At 42.7% G+C, this 22,262-nt stretch overlaps 1 protein-coding gene across 4 annotated transcripts in view; it reads left to right on the plus strand.

The window, feature by feature from the left end:
- The window catches only part of PARD3B (par-3 family cell polarity regulator beta), a 1,041,361-nt gene extending 1,026,380 nt beyond the window's left edge, over nucleotides 1-14,981 (plus strand). For all 4 annotated transcript variants that reach the window (XM_026454609.1, XM_026454611.1, XM_026454610.1 and 1 more), the window contains one exon: nucleotides 14,624-14,981. In XM_026454609.1, the coding sequence (XP_026310394.1) occupies nucleotides 14,624-14,981 (358 nt within the window). The remainder of the gene's footprint in view (nucleotides 1-14,623) is intronic.
- Nucleotides 14,982-22,262: the final 7,281 nt, after the last annotated feature.

Consider the following 22,262-nt stretch of genomic DNA (forward strand, 5'->3'; position numbering starts at 1 on the left):
AGGAGCTCTTGCAAGGTAGGCCTGGTGGTGACAAATTCCCTCAGCATTTGCTTGTCTGGAAAGGATTTTATTTCTCCTTTGCTTATGAAGCTTAGTTTGGCTGGATATGATATCCTGAGTTGAAAATTATTTTCTTTTAGAATATTGAATATTGGCCCCCAGTCTCCTCTGGCTTGTAGGGTATATTAGTCCATTTTCACACTGCTGTTAAAGACATACTCAAGACTGGGCAATTTACAAAAGAAAGAAGTTTAATGGACTTACAGTTCCATGTGGCTGGGGAAGCCTCACAATCATGGTGGAAGGGAAGGAGGAGTAAGTCATGTTTTATATCAATGGCAGCAGGCAAACAAAGAGAGCTTGTGTGGAAACTCCCATTATAAAAACCATCAAATCTCATGAGACTTATTCACTATCATGAGAACAGCATGGGAAAGACTTGACCCCATTATTCAATTACCTCCCACTGGGTCCCTCGCACAACACATGGGAATTCAAGATGAGATTTGGGTGCAGACACAGCCAAACCATATCATAGGGTTTCTGCTGAGAGGTCCACTCTTAGTCTGATAGGCATTCTTTTATAGGTGACCTGGCCCTTCTCTCTGGCTGCCCTTAACATTTTTTCCTTCATTTTGACCTTGGAGAATCTGATGATTATGTGTCTTGGGGTTGATCTTCTCATGGAGTATCTTACTGGGGTTGATCTTCTCATGGAGTATCTTACTGGGGTTCTCTGGATTGCCTGAATTTAAATGTTGCCCTGCCTCGTTATGTTGGGGACGTTCTCCTGGATGATGTCCTGAAGTATGTTTTCCAACTTGGTTCTGTTTTCCCTGTCTCTTTCAGGTACCCTAATTAGTCGTAGGTTCAGTCTTTTTACATAATCCCATAGTTCTCAGGGCTTTTGTTAATATTGTTAATCCTTTTCTCTAATATTGTCTGCCTGTCTTATTTCAGCAAGATAGTCTTCAAGCTCTGAAATTCCTTCCTTCTCTTGGTCAATTGAGCTATTGATACTTGTGGTTGCATTACAAAGTTCTTGTGTTGTGTTTTTCAGCTCCATCAGGCATTTGTGTTCATCTCTAAACTGGTTATTCTGGTTAACAGCTCCTGTAATTTTTTTTATCATGGTTCTTAGCTTCTTTGCTTTGGGTTAGAACATGCTTCTTTAGCTCAGTGAAGTTCATTATTACCCACCTTCTGAAGCCTACCTTCTGTCAGTTCATGCATCCCAGCCTCTGCCCAATTCTTTGCTCTTGCTGGAGAGGTGTTAGTCGTTTGGAGAAGAGGCACTCTGGCTTTGTAAGTTTTCAGCGTCTTTTTTTGTTGATGTTGATTCTTTCTCCTCCTCTGAGTTTATCTAGCTTTGATCTTTGAGGCTGCTGGCCTTTGGATGGAGTTTTTGTGTTGGGGGGGGCGGTTTGGTGGTGGTGGTGGTGGTGCTGTTGTTGCTTCCTTTTAGTTGTGTCTTTTTTTTTAAAAAAAACAGTCAAGCCCGTCTTCTGTAGGAGTCCTCTCGGTTTCTCCTGCACCTGGAGGTGTCACCAGTGGAGGTTACAGAATAGCAAAGATGGCTGCCTGCTCCCTCTCTTCTAGGATCTCTGTCCCAGAGGGGCATCAACCTGATGCCAGCAGGAATGCTCCTGTGTAAGTTGTTTAGGAACCTCTGTTGGAGGGTCTCACCCAGTCAGGAGGCATGGTATCTGGGACTCACTTAATGAAGTGCTCCGCTGCCCCTTGGTGAAGGGGGTGTGCTGTGCTAGGAGAAATCCCACTTGTCTGGACTGCCCGGATTCCTCAGAGCCAGCAGCAGGAAGATTACATCTGCTGATCCATGGAGATCACAGCCGCCCCTCCTCTCAGGGGCTCAGTCCCAGCAAGATCAGAGTTCTGTCCCTAAAACCCTGGCTGGAGTTGCTTAAATTCCTGCAGGGAATATGCAGTTGGTAAGGGGGGATGGATCAGGGTCCAGCCTAAAGAGGCAGTCTGGCCACGATCTGCCACAGCTGCTGTGCTGCACTGTGGGGAATTCCTCCTGGGTCCAAACCATCCAGTCTCCTTGGCACCAGCAGGGGAAAAATGGCATTCCCGCAGAAACTCAGTAGTCTTAAGCAGTTTGCAGCCAAGTGGCCACCAAGAATCTACACAGCTGTGTTCTTGGGACCCAAGGCTCTAATGGCATGGGCTCATGAGTAGGATCTCCGGATCCATGGGTTGCATGGAACCATGGGAAAAACATGGTTTCCCAGATGAAGTAGCACAGTCTCTCACTGCCTCCCTTGGCTGGGGGTGGGAGCTTCCCTTGCCCCATGTGGCTCCCAAGTGGGCTGTCACACCACCCTGCTTTTCCTTGCTCTCTTTTTAGTGCATTAGATCCTGTTTTTTAGAAATGTGTTTCCAAATATAAACCACCTAGTCAGTCCCAGTGAGAGAACCTGGATACCTCGGTTGCTGGTGCAGGATTCACTTGCCATTTTCATTCTTCTCAGTGAGTGCCTGACTACAGCTGTTTCTAGTTGGCCATCTTGGCCCCTCCCCACCAAAATCACGCTCTTTAATCCTACCTGTGCTGCCCCTGGTATTCAAGACCGTTCACGATCAGGCTTCAGATACCCTCTCTAGACCAACCTTCTGCTTACTTGCCCAGTCTTGACAAGTCAGCATCAGAGGAATGTCTGTTTCCAGAACACTTTCCAAGGCTGTTAGCTCTGTATCTTTCCTCTTGTTGTTTATCTCTTCAGATGCTTAGGATAACTGACTTATATTTATATTCCAGGTTATTTGCAGAGCAGGTTACATGTCTTACAAACCCCCATAGCCAAAGGGATTCCTTAAAGCTAGGTGCCAGCTCCACCTGCATCAGAATCACCTGGGCCCTTGAGAGAAATGTAGGCTCCCAGACCCCTTTCAGGCCTTTTTCTGGCATTGCAATCCCAGAATCTGTGTTATTTAATAAAGACTCAATTGATTCTGAGTGATGCCAATGTTCAAGGTACTAGACCTGGAACACACGGTCTTCCAAACAGAACCATACAAATACCTGTTTTGATTTTCATAAAGGGCAACAGAAAACTTTGCTTTCCTTAAGAAAGGCACCTCAAGGTCTCTGAGTGAAACTTCCCACATGGAATGTTGTTTGTGCTCTTTCTGCAAGCACCATCAGCAGTTTCAGATTCTTGGGCTGCTAACAGCCAAAGTACCCATTGGGAAAAAAAAAAAAAAAAGAAGTCTATCTTTTTAGTGCATTAGATCCTGTTTTTTAGAAATGTGTTTCCAAATATAAACCAATTTCTTTCACCTGGTGCCAGCAGGCACCGTGTGAGCTGATGAGAAGCAAGTAAGGTCAGAGATGGCAGGGTCTAACTTGATGGTCAGGCATGTGGCCTCTGGGTCTGTCTGCCTGGGCTGAACTGGGCTCTGCCACTACCATTGTGACTTTGATCACATTACTTAATGTCTCTGCTTCTCAGTTTCCTCATCTGAAAGCCAGGGATAATAATAATACCTACCTGGTAATATTGTTAATGAGGAATAAATCCGTCAAATGGAGGAAATACTTACGATGGAAACTAACTTGCTGTAGGCACTTGGGAACATGCTGCTGTGCTCAGCAGGCTTTGAATCTTTGCAATTCTAAACCCAACATTTGAAGCTGGCTACTGAGTCCATCAAGTAGAGTGGCACTCTTCCCAGCACTTACATTTCTGCTTCTGAATTTCAGAGTAAGACAACTGCCATGGCAGGATTCTCCCGTGTTTTAATGAAATCATGACATGGAGGCCCTCTCCCCCAACACCCATACACACACACACACACACACACACACACACACAGACATGAAGATGGAAGTGTTTAAGTCTCCTTCGTTGTACTCCTTGCCTTTGGTGAAGAGGGATTCTAATGATCTAATGATAATAGGTAGTTTACATCAAAATCTTCGTGTTGCACAGGCTTTAGAAATTAATGGGCGGGGAAAGAAGTCAGGTAAAGACATGGCCGTGGTGCATTAGCATCTACTGCAAACACTGCATATGCTACTCTAAAATATATATATAATCTAAAATATAGGAAAAGCAGACTTCATGAACAGTGGAACCGTGTATTTTGCCCCTAAAGTGTTCTGTCTTCAGGTACCACCTTGGGCACAAAACTGTGTAGTGGGTTCTCTTAAGGGGCAGGAGGAGATCAGGACCCTACACCGTTGAACTTGTTAGCCCTAAAAGTCTGACCTTGGAATTGAACTATTGTCTGCTACATGATGAACAGATGAAATCCACAGTATTTACATACTGAAATTCTAGGACCACTGTTACAATAGAAAGAGAGAGATGATTTAAGGGGCCTATCCAGTTAGGGTGATTTGGTGCTTTGGTTGCCATTCTCTTTCAACAAAGCCTGTTCTGTGGATAAACAGACCATGGGGTAGAGATACACAGGCATCACCCAAATGGATTGCATGACTTTTTTGTGGCCACACAGGACAGCTTCTGCCTTCCAAAAGATTTCCTTCTCTACATGATTCTCATAATTGTCTTTTCTAACTGTTCTCAGCACTCACTTTAAAAGCCTCTCATCCCCTCATAAAGGAAATTATTTTAGCAGGACCATTTTTTTTTATTATTATACTTTGTGTTCTAGGGTACATGTGCACAACATGCAGGTTTGTTACATATGTATACATGTGCCATATTGGTGTGCTACACCCATTAACTGGTCATTTACATTAGGTCTATCTCCTAATGCTATCCCTCCCCCCGCCCCTCCCCACAATAGGACTCGGTGTGTGATGTTCCCCTTCCTGTGTCCAAGTGATCTCATTGTTCAGTGCCTACCTATGAGTGAGAACATGCAGTGTTTGGTTTTCTGTTCTTGCGATAGTTTGCTGAGAATGATGGTTTCCAGCTGCATCCATGTCCCTACAAAGGACACAAACTCATCCTTTTTTATGGCTGCACAGTATTCCATGGTGTATATGTGCCACATTTTCTTAATCCAGTCTGTCACTGATGGACATTTGGGTTGGTTCCAAGTCTTTGCCATTGTGAATAGTGCTGCAATAAACATACATGTCCATGTGTCTTTATAGCAGCATGATTTATAATCCTTTGGGTATATACCCAGTAATGGGATGGCTGGATCAAATGGTATTTCTGGTTCTAGATCCTTGAGGAATTGCCACACTGTCTTCCACCATGGTTGAACTAGTTTACAGTCCCACCAACAGTGTAAAAGTGTTCCTGTTTCTCCACATCCTCTCCAGCACCTGTTATTTCCTGACTTTTTAATAATTGCCATTCTAACTGGTGTGAGATGGTATCTCATTGTGGTTTGGATTGGCATTTCTCTGATGGCTAGTGATAATGAGCATTTTTTCATGTGTCTGTTTGCTGCATAAATGTCTTCTTTTGAGAACTGTCTGTTCATATCCTTTGCCCACTTTTTGATGGGGTTTTTTTTTCTTGTAAATTTGTTTGAGTTCTTTGTAGGTTCTGGATATTAGCCCTTTGTCAGATGAGTAGATTGCAAAAATTTTCTCCCATTCTGTAGGTTGCCTGTTCACTCTGATGGTAGTTTCTTTCACTCTGCAGAGGCTGTTTAGTTTAATTAGATCCCATTTGTCAATTTTGGCTTTTGCTGCCGTTGCTTTTGGTGTTTTAGACATGAAGGCCTTGCCCATGCCTATGTCCTGAATGGTATTACCTAGGTTTTCTTCTAGGGTTGTTACGGTTTTATGTCCAACATTTAAGTCTCTAATTCATCTTGAATTAATTTTTGTATAAGGTGTAAGGAAGGGACCCAGTTTCAGCTTTCTACTTACAACTAGTCAGTTTTCCCAGCACCATTTATTAAATAGGGAATCCTTTCCCCATTTCTTGTTTTTGTCAGGTTTGTCAAAGATCAGATGATTGTAGATGTGTGGTATTATTTCTGAGGACTCTGCTCTGTTCCATTTGTCTATATCTCTGTTTTGGTACCAATACCATGCTGTTATGGTTACTGTAGCCTTGTAGTATAGTTTGAAGTCAGGTAGCATGATGCCTCCAGCTTTGTTCTTTTGGTTTAGGATTGTCTTGGCAATGCAGGCTCTTTTTTGGTTCCATATGAACTTTAAAGTAGTTTTTTCAAATTCTGTGAAGAAAGTCATTGGTAGCTTAATGGGGATGGCATTGAATCTATAAATAACCTTGGGCAGTATTGGCCATTTTCACAATATTGATTCTTCCTATCCATGAGCATGGAATGTTCTTCCATTTGTTTGTGTCCTCTTTTATTTCATTGAGCAGTGGTTTGTAATTCTCCTTGAAGAGGTCCTTCATATCCCTCATAAGTTGGATTCCTAGGTATTTTCTTCTCTTTGAAGCAGTTGTGAATGGGAGTTCACTCATGATTTGGCTGTCTGTAACTGGTGTATAAGAATGCTTGTGATTTTTGCACATAAATTTTGTATCCTGAGACTTTGCTGAAGTTGCTTATCAGCTTAAGGAGATTTTGGACTGAGACAATGGGGTTTTCTAAATATACAATCATGTCATCTGCAAACAGGGACAATTTGACTTCCTCTTTTCCTAACTGAATACCCTTTATTTCTTTCTCTTGCCTGATTGCCCTGGCCAGAACTTCCAACACTATGTTGAAGAGGAGTGGTGAGAGAGGGCATCCCTGTCTTGTGCCAGTTTTCAAGGGGAATGCTTCCAGTTTTTGCCCATTCAGTATAATACTGGTTGTGGGTTTGTCAGTAATAGCTCTTATTTTGAGATACGTTCCATCAATATCGAATTTATTGAGAGTTTTTAGCATGAAGGGCTGTTGAATTTTGTCAAAGGCCTTTTCTGCATCTGTTAAGGTAATCATGTGGTTTTTGTCTTTGCTTCTGTTTATGCGCTGGATTACGTTTATTGATTTGCATATGCTGAACCAGCCTTGCATCCCAGGGATGAAGCCCACTTGATCATGGTTGATAAGCTTTTGGATGTGCTGTGCTGCTGGATTCGGTTTGCCAGTATTTTATTGAGGATTTTTGCATCGATGTTCATCAGGCATATTGGTCTAAAATTCTCTTTTTTTGTTGTGTCTCTGCCAGGCTTTGGTATCAGGATGATGTTGGCCTCATGAGTTAGGGAGGATTCCCTCTTCTTCTATTGATTGGAATAGTTTCAGAAGGAAAGGTACCAGCTTCTCCTTGTACCTTTGGTAGAATTCGGCTGTGAATCCATCTGGTCCTGGACTTTTTTTGGTTGGTAGGCTATTAATTATTGCCTTAATTTCAGAGCCTGTTATTGGTCTATTCAGGGATTCAACCTCTTCCTGGTTTATTCTTGGGAGAGTGTATGTGTCCAGGAATTTATGCATTTCTTCTAGGTTTTCTAGTTTATTTGCGTAGAAGTGTTTATGGTATTCTCTGATGGTAGTTTGTATTTCTGTGGGGTCTGTGGTGATATTCCCTTTATCATTTTTTATTGCATCTATTTGATTCTTCTCTCTTTTCTTCTTTATTAGTCTTGCTAGCAGTCTATCAATTTTTTTGATCTTTTCAAAAAACCAGCCCCTGGATTCATTGATTTTTTTGAAGGGTTTTTCGTGTCTCTATCTCCTTCAGTTCTGCTGTGATCTTAGTTATTTCTTGCCTTCTGCTAGCTTTTGAATGTGTTTGTTCTTGCTTCTCTAGTTCTTTTAATTGTGATGTTAGGGTGTCAATTTTATATCTTTCCTGCTTTCTCTTGTGAGCATTTAGTGCTATAAATTTCCCTCTACACACTGCTTTAAATGTGTCCCAGAGATTCTGGTATGTTGTATCTTTGTTCTCATTGGTTTCAAAGAACATCTTTATTTCTAGCAGGACCATTTTTAGGACCATCTGATAGGATGAAACACTCTTAAGGACCATTTTCCAGATAATGTCTGCTAAACTGTCATACAGAATCCAAAACTCACTGCACATGCAGTTTGTTAATAACTCAATTCTTGTATTTGTGGTCATTGTTTACAGAAAAAAGAAAGAATTAAATATGAGCAACCAAAATTATACTTGTTTTAAACTGTTTGAGAAATGTCTTTGAGCACTCAGTCACTATCCTTTCTCCTCCATTTTCTGTACAAATATTTCCTTGGTGTCTACAAGGGCCACAAGCATCTGCTGCTGCACTCTCCACCCATTCCAGTTCTTTGCAAAGAACAAGAGTCCCCTCTTCTCATAATGCAATGGGAAATGTGAGTGATGAAAGTGGATTTTTTTTCCGTAATCATTTCTATAATGTAGGCCATCAAATGATCATTATATTTTATGATTCTGTAAAATCTGCTGAAATGAAAGCTATGTAATATACATTGCAGAGGGCTCTGCTAATCCTTGCCAACCACATTCGTGCCTGGACCGAGGAGAAAGGTCTGGTAACTGGAAACCTGACACTAAAGGAATTCTAAACACAGACTAAAAGCATCTCTGTGCACATAGCATGGGCGACTCAAGTATATTAGTTTGTACTGATTTTTTTTAAAGCTTTGCAGTATTTGTAGAAGAACCAGAGAAGAAAGCACCGACCCCAGCTTAGCCACTAAATAATCTACGTGCGGCATGCTCAAGAATAGCATGGCTCTGCCAGATGTCGACTTTCTGCCAACGAGTACAGGCACCTCTCTTAGACAGCTACAGGAGTTTTACATCATGTTACTTCCTGCCATTCAAACCCCAAATTTGGTCACAGTCAATTATTACCAAAAAAGGAAACCCATAAAGGCTACTTTGGAAGTTAAAAAATTAGCTTTGTTTTGGCTGCTAATCACACATAGTATTTTACAGAAGTTAAGAACAAGATTCTGCCCTTTGGAAGCTTTTCTGTAAGTGAAAAACTCAATGTGTATGCCTAAGCCGGACATTCACACCTCTGCTCATAAATTCTTTATGGTTTTTATACTTTCTGCTGCGTATCTTATTTCTTCACATGCTAAACTCACCCCCTTTCAAAACAAACTATCTTCCAGTCGCTGATGTGTCTCCAACTTAGTTGATTTTCCCCTCTGTGACTCTTCAACTTCATCTATCCTTCCACATCCTTTATGAGATACTGCAGGCGTTCTTACACTCTGCCTTGAGACATGTAGAGGAAGCGTGCTCAGCTCTGTATTGCAAGAATCTGTCACTGATACTGGAAGACTGAGGACTACAAATGATTTCTTTTAATAAATTATAGCAGGCTCAAGTTTTCCCCTTCAATAATGTCACTCCCACTCATTTGAATTCCCTTGTTCTTTCTTGAATGGAAGGAAAGGGTGTTGAGTTACAGCAGGTGGCAGAGAAGTTTGCATAATTCTGGCTTCTGCCTCTCCTGGGTATGAATAGCTTATATGAAAATCATCCATCACATCTACTCTCAGGGAGAAAAGCTTGGGAGGCACTGGGGACAGAGGGAACAGGACACCAGCTTGACCTCGAGTTTGGGTTCATCAGCCCTCAAAGCCCAGGTACCACACTTCAAACTGTGGCCATCACATCTGGGTTTGACATTGTCTCCGTAAGACCCTGTGTTTGAAACCCTGTGTACTGTACTTTCAAACACAAAGATGTTCCTAGATTATTGCATTTATGACAGAGACAAAATGTCTTTGCTGTACCATCATAAAAATAGTAGTTAACTGACCCTTGAATAAATACGCTTAACCTGTACCTAGTAAGCCCAGTTTCCAGTTAATCTTGAGTCAAGATAGCTCTCAATTTCCTCAGCACCAGTTAGTCATGCTGAGCTCACTAGGAAGTCAAGGAAATTGAATCCCAGTCCAAGATTTATTGAGCACCTATTATATTTCAAGTACTCTGTAGGGCAACAGAGATAAGACAGTATAATCTTGTTCTTGGCAAACAAAACAAATAAAATAACCTCTACCCTGATAAAGTTTAGTCATTCTGTGTTGGACCCAATCCAACCCTTCATTCAGCCCAGCATCCCTCCTACTTCCCTCTTCAGAAATTAGAGATCAGTCTCACCTCAACCACCATCGATCCCTGGCTCCCAAAGAAAGCCCACTTTCTCCTCTTATTCCCCTACCTCCCTCCAGCCCCTACCCACATTGAACCTTTTATAGTTACTGTATGTGTGTGGGTTTTCTCTTTACTTTAAACTCTCTTGAACAAATTCAACATGCATTTGTAGAGCACCTGTGATGTGCAAAGCCCTGTGTTAAGCTCAAAGGGAGATCATTAGATATGTAAGACTCAGTTCCTTCCTTCAAGATGCTTGTACTCCATGCAGTATACAACCAGCCACAAGGCAGGGTGAAAGACAGATGAGGTGAGAATGAGCAGCTGTGGTGAGGACAGAGGAGAGAGATTTTCTTTGCACTTGAGGGTGGTGGTGTAGACATGGGAGGATTCAAAATTGCTCATGCCCCTTCATCTGTTCCTGTAAGTACAGCCACCTCATTCCTAGCAAGAGGCTTGCCATTGATTTTGTTCTTCCAATATTGAGCCCTTTCCCTATACAGAATTGTTTTAGCAAATGTAGGAACATGTCTTTCATCCTTGCGTAAACTGAAGGTAGTCGGCACCCAGAGCTGGCTATCTGACCAGCTTAGCCTGATTTCCAGCCCTGCTTTTGCTTAATGAAAAACAGTGACATACTGACATGGCAAAAAAGAAGAAATCCTTATGTAAACAAAGTGATGCTTATTGCTTCTTTACATGTAAATAACATATATCTTTGTCGTGTTCAGACTTAATGGTTAACTTTCTTTATTGTGTGCATCTATGTGATTGAAAACTGCATGCCTGAGATAGTTCCTATCAGTTTTCCAAGCAAAATCTGAATCCTTCTGGCCTCTAGAAAGGAGCCTAATTGAAATAAAATAAGCAATAATTTCAAAATATAGGTATATTCCTGACAGTCCCCTTTAAGAGTTATAAAGGATTGTTTATCTTTCCTTAAGTAAGTATGGTTTCTGAGTAAAATTTTTAAATGTTTAAATTGAAAGTTTTTAAGGAAAAACAGTAACATATACAAGTAAAACTCAAGAAGTCACATGAAAAATGAAAGGTCTTAAAGTACTGATACATTTGTTATGCGGATTCTTGTTTTAATCAGAATCTCCTAAGGAAGCTGCCCCTGGATTCCTCAGGGTTGGCTCAAAGCACACAATATCCGACACTGTGATAGGTATTGCTGGGGCCCCAGAATGGATTGGTTTTGGACTTTCCTACAAACACTAAGTTTCACACAAATAAAGAGACTATGAAAAGAGAAACTCACAATTAACAAAGTTAAAATTTTAGCTGCCTTTTCTACCTCTAAGTTCTGTAGTTAATGAGGAGGGGCTTATTTTCCCTGTTTCAAAATTCTTGAGACAGAGTCTCTTTCTGTTGCCCAAGATGGAGTGTAGTGGCACAATCTTGGCTCACTACAACCTCTGCCTACCAGGTTCAAGCGATTCTCCTGCCTCAGCCTCCCGAGCAGCTGGAACTATAGGCATGCACCACCATGCCCACCTAATTTTTGTAATTTTAGTGGAGACGGGGTTTCACCATGTTGCCCAGGCTGGTCTCGAACTCCTGACCTCAAGTGATCCACCCACCTTGGCCTCCTAAAGTGCTGGAATTACAGGTGTGAGCCACCGCCCCTGGCCCCAAAATTATTTTTTTAATAATTTAAAATAATACACACATAATACTCAGAAGAGCTTAGAAGTTGTGCTGGCAAAAGTCTGTACAAAATTCTGTTATGAGCAAAAGGTTGTTACAAACAACAGCTACACACCATCGCCCAAAAGACGGAAAAATTCTTCTAGCACTCTTTGAACCTTAAACAGTGTTTTGCTAGGCCAACTCATTGTTTTTCTTCTCTCTGAAAAATTAAAAATGCTAACTGTTATGATGAGTTCTACAGAAAAAGACAATTTCCATGACTTCATTTCTCGACAAAGAACAGCTACCTCACTTGCTTTCTGCCACATAGAAGCAAACTCCCAGACATAAAGCCTCCCCTCAGAGGAAGCAACATGGGACCACAGAAGTGTCTTGAGGTCTGCCCTATCTGCCCACGGGAAGCCTCCCTCCTCACTGTGAGTGCTGGCCGCTGGGAGGAGCGAGGTGTGGGAGAAGAGATAGCGACTGTCCCACCATGTGCTCGCCAACTGCACTGTCGCAGCCTCTCAGGGTGGCTTCTGCCCCATCACCACTTGATCTGGATTCTCTCTCCAAAAATTTAAAAAAACAAGGCGTGCCTGTCTTTTATAATACTCTGTTCTAAAAGAGAGAAATCTCCAGGGAGAGAACAGGACCCTAAAAGTCCAAGGCCTGGAATTCTTCCTTTCTCTCTTTCCATTTTAAACAGGAAGCATTCATGCTAAGAGAGTCCGGAGGGAGCACTGGTTGTATGTTCATTTTAAGGCAAATAATGTTTGTGTGTTGCAAATGTCAGTGATTTATCCTAAGGGCTTAAAATGAGTGCAGAAAAACCACATGTTTCACTTCATGCAGAGAAATATCTTCAGTGGATTTTGGGAAAAAGCACAGGTTAAGAAATTTTTTAAGTGTATCAGATATCTCCAACATGAACCAAAAGGCAATAAAACTGCGCGTGGTGAGATGGAGGGGAGAGACTTAAAGAATTCTTATGATAAAAGATATACCAAAGGCTGGAAGTTTTCTCAATCAAAAATGACATTCTAAAGAAAAGGAAAGGTGAAATCCAGAGCCTTTGTTTCCCATGGCTAGAGTGACAGATTATCCACTTGTGCTCCATTTGTCATGGGCAATTTAAAATATAGCAAAGCAAACTGCACTGAATAACAGCAGCTGATGCTATAATAACTTGTACACAAACAATTTAATTTTTTTATCTGAAAATTCTAACTAAATTACCCCAAGCTCAAGGATCTATCTTTCATTATTATACACAGCCAAATTAAGACAAAAAAGTAGAGAGAGAATTCTATTGTTCATACTTATAGATTTGTTCACAAGCTGCTTTCTGCCTGGGAGCTTGTCAAATCTTCATTGATTTGGGCAACTTACAGAGCTGTTTTAACATCCAGCTCCACAGATGATAGGGTGATTCTGACCCTCATTGACAGTGCTTGATTAACCACAGACACCATATTCTCACAGCGCTATCATTTCTTTCAAGTGTCCTAGCAGTGTGTCTGCAATTGGGGAGCTTTTCCTTAATTATTATTGTTTTCTTTTCTTTTTAAAAAATTATAAAAGGGGGAGTGGTAAAAAAAAAATGGAAAGGATCTGGGGATGGTGGCAGTGGTGAATGTGCACAGAAGGTTTATGAGATTTTAAGAGCTGCAAACAGAACTCATCTGTTTAACCCCAGGCTAGATAAGATGCAGTCATCTGCACATTGTTTAGAGGCACACTGCTTCTGCTTTGGCAAATAGATCAGAAGATGCTTGTTTTCTTTAGTAGAGAGATCCAGACAGGGCCACTTTCTGTTAGTGTCTATTCTTACCCTGGATGTTTCTGTGTGCCTTACCCATTACAAGGTGCAACTTAAGCTGGTTTGGCATTTCCCTATTCTGCTACTGGCCTGGTGCTACTTCCTGGCTTTGTGGTAGAACTGATTACTTTATATCAAAACTTTAGGTGTGGGCTGGGCGCAGTGGTTCATGCCTATAATCCCAGTACTTTTGGAGGCCGAGACAGGCAGATCACCTAAGGTCAGGAGATTGAGACCAGCCTGGCCAACATAATGAAACCCATCTCTACAAAAAAAATTACAAAATTTAGCCAGGCGTAGTGGTGGGCACCTGTAGTTCCAGCTACTCAGGAGGCTGAGGTGGAGGGTTGCTTGAACCCGGGAGGCGGAAGTTGCAATGAGCTGAGATCGCACCACTGCACCCCAACCTGGGTGACAGAGTGAGACTCCCTCTCAAAAAAAATTTTTTTTAAATAAAATTTAAAAAGTTCTAGGTGCTCTGGCTTGGGACTTTTTCTAAGGACTGTAGAGAGTTTAGGGAGGGGAGGGACATATGAATCCACACCAAGATGTAACAGCAGCCAACCAGAGTTAGACCAAGATGACAGCCCATTTAAAAGAGCACCTCACAAATTTAGAAAAGTGAGTGCGGTCCGTGGAAACTTTATGACTCCAAATAACCTGAACATTTCTATCACCATATCTAGGACAGACTTCAGCCCAACCTGTCCTAGATATGGTGGTAGAAAACGGGAGGGAACTAATGACCCCATCCTTAAGAGAGGCAAACTCACTGCCTTATTTAGGAAACTAGTTTGGTTACTATAATAAAGGCCAACAGAAAAGGGTATAAACAAGATAGAAGTATATTTTCCTCTCATGCACCAACCTGAATGGAAGCAGTCCTGATTGACATGGCGGCTCCATGGCAATGGGGAGGCAGGCTCTCACCTTCTCATTGCTCTGCCTCCCACAGCACGTGGTTTTCACCTCGTGGCCTAAGATGGTTTTTCTGATGGCCAACAGGAAGGAGAGAAGGGAAGAAGGTCCCTTCTCTTCTTTTTAAGGGCACACATCACTTCTTCTCCCATCCCAATTGGCCAGACCTATTTGATGGCCACACCAAACTGCGCAGGAGTCTGAGGAACATGTTCTCCAGCCAGACAGCCAGCTTAGGAGCTGCTGACATATGTTTCTTCTTCTCTTTTCAGGGGAGGACCCGCAGATCCTGTAGACTATCTGCCAGCAGCACCTCGAGGGCTCTACAAGGAAAGGGAGCTTCCCTATTATCCAGGGGCTCATGCTATGCACCCTCCCAAAGGGAGCTATCCCCGCCCCACAGAGCTGAGGGTGGCAGATCTCCGGTATCCTCAGCACTACCCACCTCCGCCTGCTCCCCAGCACAAAGGACCCTTTCGACAAGACGTCCCGCCTTCCCCTCCCCAGCACCAAAGAATGCCAGCCTATCAGGAAATGGGCAGACCAGGGCCCCGCGGGGGCAGCCCAGACCAGTACCCTTACCGAACCCAGGATTCCCGGCAGAAGAACCCCATGACTGCAGCCGTATAGCCGAGTGCCACCGAGGCCAACCCAGCCCAGAAAGGAAGGTGTCTACACTACTTTTGCCCTTTCTAGACCTGAAGACCTCCTTGGTGTTTGGAATTCTCCATGGGACTGATTAGCGTTTTCTGACACTGTAACGCTTGACGGCTAATCAGAGGGGAAAAGAAGGGGAAGGGGATTGGGGAGAAAAAAATCAGAAGGAAGATGAAAGAAGGGGCTATAAAAACAAAAATACCTGCTAGTTGAAACATTTTCAGAGTTGTTCAGATCAGTGAGAGCGGCAGCGGAACACGCGAACAGCTAACAGTGGAGCCTACTCTGGGGAGCCTCCCTGACTAGATAACCTGTGCTGATGTGCAGACACGTGGACACCCCGCCCCCCCAGCATGAGATTGGCGGTCCAGAGGCAGCCTCTGCCAGGCAGCATTACCCGCTCAGAGGTGGAGTCTCAGCCCCCTTATTAGAGCTGTGAAGTCTAAGGAGTGGCAGAGTAGACAGAGATAGGGGCATCTGAAGTGAGTATAGACTTTTTTTACTGAGAAGAAACACAAACAAGAGCAAACATGACTAGTGATCTCAAAATATTTTGTACTGCATTTCTTTACTTGTAGAATTTCTCAGGTTCCCAACACCACTCATTTGATGTAAACATATCAAGTTTCCTAACTTTTGATATGAAAGTCAGTAAAATGCAGTATTAGTCCTGGGAGAATGTGCACAGCTGGTCAGAGCTTCCAGGAGTATCTTCCGAGGACCAAGGTGATCAGGTTAAGAGGGTTGAACATCCCACAGCCCTCACCTTCCTCCCTCTCGCATTCCAGGCATGGAGATATCTGGTTTCAGAGTCAGCCCCAAATCTCCTGCCTAGAATTACTTTAACTGGGGTCTCTACTTTTAAGGTTCCCACTTGAGGGCAAAAATGTAGTTGGGAAAAAGAGGGCCACTGGGGAGGTCTCACAGGAGGCAGTGCCCTGGAAATGCCACGTCCAGACTCAGTGCCAAGTGGTAACCATCTGCACTCGGGGACAGTGAGGAGCTGACCGTGGGCTCTGGAAATTGATGACCAGCAGGTATTAGATGGAAGTGAATGAGAGAGACAGAGAGAGAGAGAAAGAGAAAAAGAGAGAGAGAGAGTGTGTGTGTGTGTGTATGTGTGTGTGTGTTTGAATACATATGATTGCCAGTATGGAGAATGAAAGGTTGATAATGCTTTCTGGAGAGTTTGATGCAAAAGCAAGGAAAAATGGAGGGAAAGAGAGAAAAGGCATTAAGACTAAATCCACCTGCGTTTGCTATATTTCATTAACTAAAGTCAGGTCAGGGCAGGGCCAAGGCCTCCAACTGGAAAAGGGCAGTGTTATGGCTTTAAAAAGCTGAAACCCCACCCTCTAAGTTAAACCAACCTATCACAATGTTTTCTGAGCTTTGCAGTAATTTTCTATGAAAACTAAAACCTCTAAAACATACAACCTGGCCCAAATGAGAACACAAAGAAAACATGTGGAAGATGGTGAAACCTGAGCATTGGTTTGAACCAGGCAGTGACGCTTGATATACTTTAAGCCTTTTCACATTCCTCCTTTATTCCCTCCAAAAAAAAAAAAAAAAGTCTTGAGTTTAATTTAGGTCTATTTTGGCTGAGATTAGCATACCTCTAACTCACAGCATTTAATAAATTATAGTATTATTGAATACATAGGACATCCCTCTACCCCAGCCTACTCTTTTTAATTTAAAATAGAATTCTGTTACCAAGAAGGATGCAACTGCTAGTTTGAGACATAAATAGTGTTATATACTGGACTTTGCCATATTATTTTCTTAACTACAGTTTACTATGGCCCTGTTGAAAACAGACTATCAAGTTTTTTGTCTCTGTTCTGTCATCTCTGTTAAGCCAGGCACCTTTAGATTGTTTGCAATTTGTTCTAAGTGGTTGAGGATCTCAGGCCCTGCTCACCTGAGGTCGAGTGCAGGGGAGCTACGGGTTTCCCTGCTGACCTGCTCAGTGCTACCTTCCCCTCAAGCTAAATACACCTTAAAGAAGAAAATGATAACATGAGGGATGTGTAACTTGTTTTGAAGCATTAAAAACCAGCAGCTCTTCAGTATGTTCCATATTTTAACCAAACTACTGTAGACTACTAAACATAGCCAAGCCAGAACGTTCCTTCTGAATTAAGCCTAGGCCACTTGAGGGGCAGCCAGGCGTGATGGTGTCAGGTGAGAATCCTCTGTCTTGAAGGAGTGGCCTTTGCAGGAAGAGTGCCCATGTTTTCACCTGCAGTGTTGCCACCGGAGTGTGCAGTACCTCCTGCACACAGGCTCAGGGTAAACTGCTCCAAAAGTGGGTTTTGTGTTGTATACAAAGTCAGTAAAATAGTTGCTAATCCTGAGTGGCAGCCAGTGATGTGAAGGTACTATTAAAGTGAACAAAAACTAGATTGCAACAGTTTTCTTTGCTTGCTTGAAGTATAACACACGCTCCATTTGATCCTGCCTGAAAGAAGCTAACATTGTATTTGTGACAGAGGCTCTATCAAGCCAAGCAACAATTAACAGCTCAAATGTAAGATTTATAAATGCCTGTGTACTCACCCTTCAATTGTTACCACCCAGAGGTTACAGGACTCTTTCCCAGCATTTAGGGGAACAGGTTTTTAGAGTATTTAGAAGACCAGGCTATAATCAGTAATGTGCCTGGTAGCAGGAAATAGCTCCCAATTTATTTATGGCCTTGGGAAAACTCAATCCGGTGTCTCCGTGTAGCTCGAACACTAATAGCCCCCCTGGAAGAGAGTGGCGCATTGAGCCCCAAACCCAATCAACATCCATCCACTTGGCTGCAGATCTGACCACTGGGTCATGAAGGCCATGAAATGATGTTTGCCCTCAAGTCACTAGATATTTTAAGAAGCCCTATTTTTCTCCCTTTTTGCAGGAGTAGAGATGAAAGAGGACAGACCATTGAAAACTTTTAGATGCAGGAGAATTGAGACTTCCACAAGGGAGAGAAACCGCCTCCCCAGAATCCATTATGCCGTCGGGCGGTGGCCCTCACTCTTGCCACAATGCCGTTTCCTCACAATATCAAATCAGTGGATGAAATACAAACTCAGAAACAGGAATATTTTCTTAAATCATAACCTAATAGCCAACAAAAATTGAAAAAACAATTATTCTGAAGCTCATTATTCTTAGATCTGTAGGTATATATGTGTTGACCCCCACAGGATGGCACCAAGTAAAGATCTTAAGAGCATGGTAGGAGTTCTCAGACTGACTGTCACCCGTGGATCCTGATGGGGAAGAATGGAGGCTTCACTGTAGCTCTAGTTTTCCACCAACTCAATCAAATTAAAACGTGACTCATTATCCCTTCCAAAGATTCATAAAATTATTGAACTACAGTGATCTTCTGAAGAAAAGCCACCTCACAACGTTAGGAGGCTCATAAAGCTCATTTCTCTTTTCCCTGGTATTCAGAAATATGAAGCCTATAAAGAGTAATTATTTCCCCAAACCTGTAACCACTGCATTCCTTTTCTTTGGAGGAACATTGTAGCATTTCAGGAGTGTAGAGAGATCTAAAGAGTTTGGTCTGAATGTGTGTCTGTACAACTCCCTTTGGCATTAAACTCTGAAACCTACAATGAATGGCCTTTAAATTGGGAGGACACCCTACTGCTTTCCGAGTCCATGAGCAACAGAAAGACTGGTCTTAGTGCAATTAGGCAGGAGGGATTTGGACTCAGAAACAGCCACAGGAGTATTTCTCAGCACTCTCAGTTCCTGCCGACTTAGCTGGAAACGGTGCCACAGCAAGACCAGAAAGAGGAGTCTCCGTAAGGTATCCCTACAAAGTCACTTTTCTGATAAAAGGTGGGGAAAAAAAGTTAGATATCTAAAATAAGCCTAGAATCTCACACGCAGCTGTGACTTCTAAGTGAAACTCTTTCTCCCTCATGTCCTTAAATAGTCACAGCCTGACTTTTAAAGACAGGCTTGGCTACAGGAAATGAACCAACCCCAAAGACTCTTCTAGCCTGTCTCCTGACTAGGCTCCTTCAGAAAGTGTTCTCCTGTTCCATCTGCAGGGCTGCTTACTACTGGAACCTAAAACAAAACCTGTTGTTTGTCCCGTCACTTTTTCTGATGTTTCCTGTGCTTTTGTGATACCAAGTCTGTTCATAAGTTCTGAAGATAAATTCTGTGAAATCATATTTTGGCATATGGGGGTGGAGGATGAATTCTTTAAAAACTTTTTAAGATGATCTCATTTGTACCACAGAAAACATTTTGGAAGTTGTTATATATGAGTATATAAATTTTTCTTGTCATATTTTACATTAAAATAAAGCTTTATTCAGTCATTAAGACATCAGAGTCTTGGATTGCTTTAGGATGAGGGTGTTCAATCTTTTGGCTTCCCTGGGCCACATTGGAAGAAGAATTTTCTTGGGCTACTTGTAAAATACATTAACACCAATGATAGCTGATGAGCAAAAAAAAAAAACTACAAAAAACCTCAATGTTTTAAGAAAGTTTATGAATTTGTGTCGGGTAGCATTCAAAGTCAACCTGGGCTGTGGGTTGGACAAGCTTGCGTCAGGATCTGATGGATAAATAGGTGGGTCTGGGCCTGCTCACCCTGGAATAGCAACATTCGGTAGTTGCGGAGCCATGTTCAAAACAGCAAGAGTGCAAAGAACTAAAGGAACGAGAGCGTCAGTCACATGCTGGGTCCCCCAAGAAGCAGATGCTGAGACAGAGATTCTCAAGCCAGTTGTGTACCGAGGAGTGCACTTGGGTTTCAATACCTTAAAAAGGGAGGGAAACAGGCCTGGGCAGAGGGAGAAGCTGAGCTGTAGTGCATGCCCAGCTTAGGCCTCAGCCACCCCACAATGGGAGCAGCAACGGCTCTTCAGCGCTGTCCCCCAGTTAGGACAAGGGAGCTGAGCCTTTATGCCATCATTGATTGGTAAATACAGGTTACCTCTGGAAAGAAGAAAGATCTAGCTAGGGTACGGCAATTTTCTTCAGTTGAGGCAAACCCAAAGAAAGCTGACAGCTGGGGCCCATCTTTGGATGGTACTCAAAACAGCTGGAAAAGTTTCGTCTTAAAGCGGCATCTGAGCAGCCCGCCACAGCATTCAGAACAGCTTCTAAAACTGGCAACCGCTTTCTGGTGCTGGAATCACTCTTATCTCTAGAAAGGTCTCCTTGAGACCATCCCTGTCACTCCCCAGCTCCTTTATTTCCCCCGGCCTAGTCTCAGACCTCCCCATACTCCTGGTAAGCCCATCCACAGCCAAGGTTTTGACTGCCACCTCTCTACTGACTGCTGCAGCTCAGCTCTGTGCCTTGAGCTCACGCATTTCTCCTTTTCCATTGCACATTCCCATTTGGATGTCCTACAGAGCCTTTAAACATAACATGCCCACACTGAAAACACGCTTTCTCCAAAGAAACTTCCTCCTCACAATTCTGTCCTGGCCAAAATGTGAACCAAGTTCACAGCTAAAAACTGGAAACCTGGAAATTATCCTGGATTTCCCATTTATAACTCTGCCCCTTCCTCCTACACATTCCCATATAATGAGATGGAAGGCCAACATTCTGTCCTGCAATTCCCTCAAATATGTTTAGTTTCCTGATACCGTGACATGCCTGGGCTCCGCCTCATCAATTCTCCCCCAGCCCCTTCAATAGCCTTCGATGTGATCTCCCCACTTCAGGTCTTGTTCCCTCCGATCCACCTCTGTGCTATACAGCCCTGCCCCCTGCTTCTGTAAATAAAGTTATACTGGAACACATACACACCCACTCATTTACGTGACGCTCTAGAGCTCTTTCACTACAACACCAATCCCTGCTCTGTATTCCTGCCTGGGAATTTTTCTGAAGTAGAGATCTGACGATATTACGCTTCTGGAGGCAGCAAGTCATCTTCAAAAAAATGTTGGCTTTGAAAACAGGTAGGCGTGGATTTAAAACAAAGTTCAACCACTGATTGGTTGCATATAACCTTGAATAAAATACTTATTATCCCTGTAGCATCATTAGTGAAGTAGAACTGCTATTCACCTTATAGGGCTGCTTTGAGAATTAAGTCACATGACATAGACAGCAGGCCCTCAATAACATCATTTCACTCAATGTTGTGTCATTATGACACTGATTAGGAAAAAAAAAACAAAAAAACATTGATTCCCGGCCAGGGCCACTGCCTGTGTGGAGTTTGCAGTTCTCCCCATGTCTGCATGGGATTGTTCCGGATACGCCAGTTTCTTCCCATGTCTCATAGATGTGACCGTTGGGTTAAACGGCATGCCTAAATAGTCCAATTGTGAATGAGTGTGGGTGTGAGTCCTCCCTACAATGGAAGGGCATCGTGTCCAGGGCTGGTTCCCGCCTTGTGCCCTGAGCTGCCCACATAGGCTCCAGCCAACCATGGCCCTGAACTGATTATGTAAGCGGGTTGAAAAGTGAGTGTAGGCCGGGTGCGGGGACTCACATCTATAATCCCAACACTTCGGGAGGCCAAGGTGGGCAGATCACATGAGGCCAGGAGTTCAGGACCAGCCTGGCCAACATGGCAAAACCCCATCTCTAATAAAGATACAAAAATTAGTCAGGTGTGCTGGCGCACACCTGTAATCCCAGCTACTCAGGAAGCTGAGGCACAAGAATCACTTGAACCCAGGAGGCAGAGTTTGGAGTGAGCCAAGATCTTGCTACTGCACTCCAGCCTGGGGGACAGAGAAAAAACCCAAAAAAAAAAAAAAAAAAAAAAAAGAAAAAGTAAGAAAAAGAATATAAAAGAAAGAAAAATGAGTGGAAAAATGAATACAAGATAATCTAAAATACAAATTTGTAAACAATCATACAAATGCACAGTAAACGATGCGGTACAAGAATGCTCAGTGAGCCCACAATATCTGTGATTGTTTTTGAACTGCATGGTGGTAGGAGGTGCTCCTTACAATTTCACTTTGTAAACATTTATTCCTTGATTTAACGCACTGCCATTACTGACTGATTCACCAAATTATGGATAAATTATTTTCTTATTTCTTTTTATCAATCTTCCTTCAGTGTATGTATAGCTCACATGTATTTTTCATGTGTAATATTAGAAGGGTTTTGGGTCTTTATTTAGAAGTTTAGTGATGCTTTTGTGACCAGAAGTATGCCATAGGAACATAACTCTTGCTTCTATCAGCTAGGCTATGGTAAAATTAGCGTCATTCTACATCACTTCACTCAAAGTTGCAGTTTCCAGTA

Source organism: Piliocolobus tephrosceles, chromosome 11 (genome assembly GCF_002776525.5).
Source record: "Piliocolobus tephrosceles isolate RC106 chromosome 11, ASM277652v3, whole genome shotgun sequence".
NCBI classification, from domain to species: Eukaryota; Metazoa; Chordata; class Mammalia; order Primates; family Cercopithecidae; genus Piliocolobus; species Piliocolobus tephrosceles.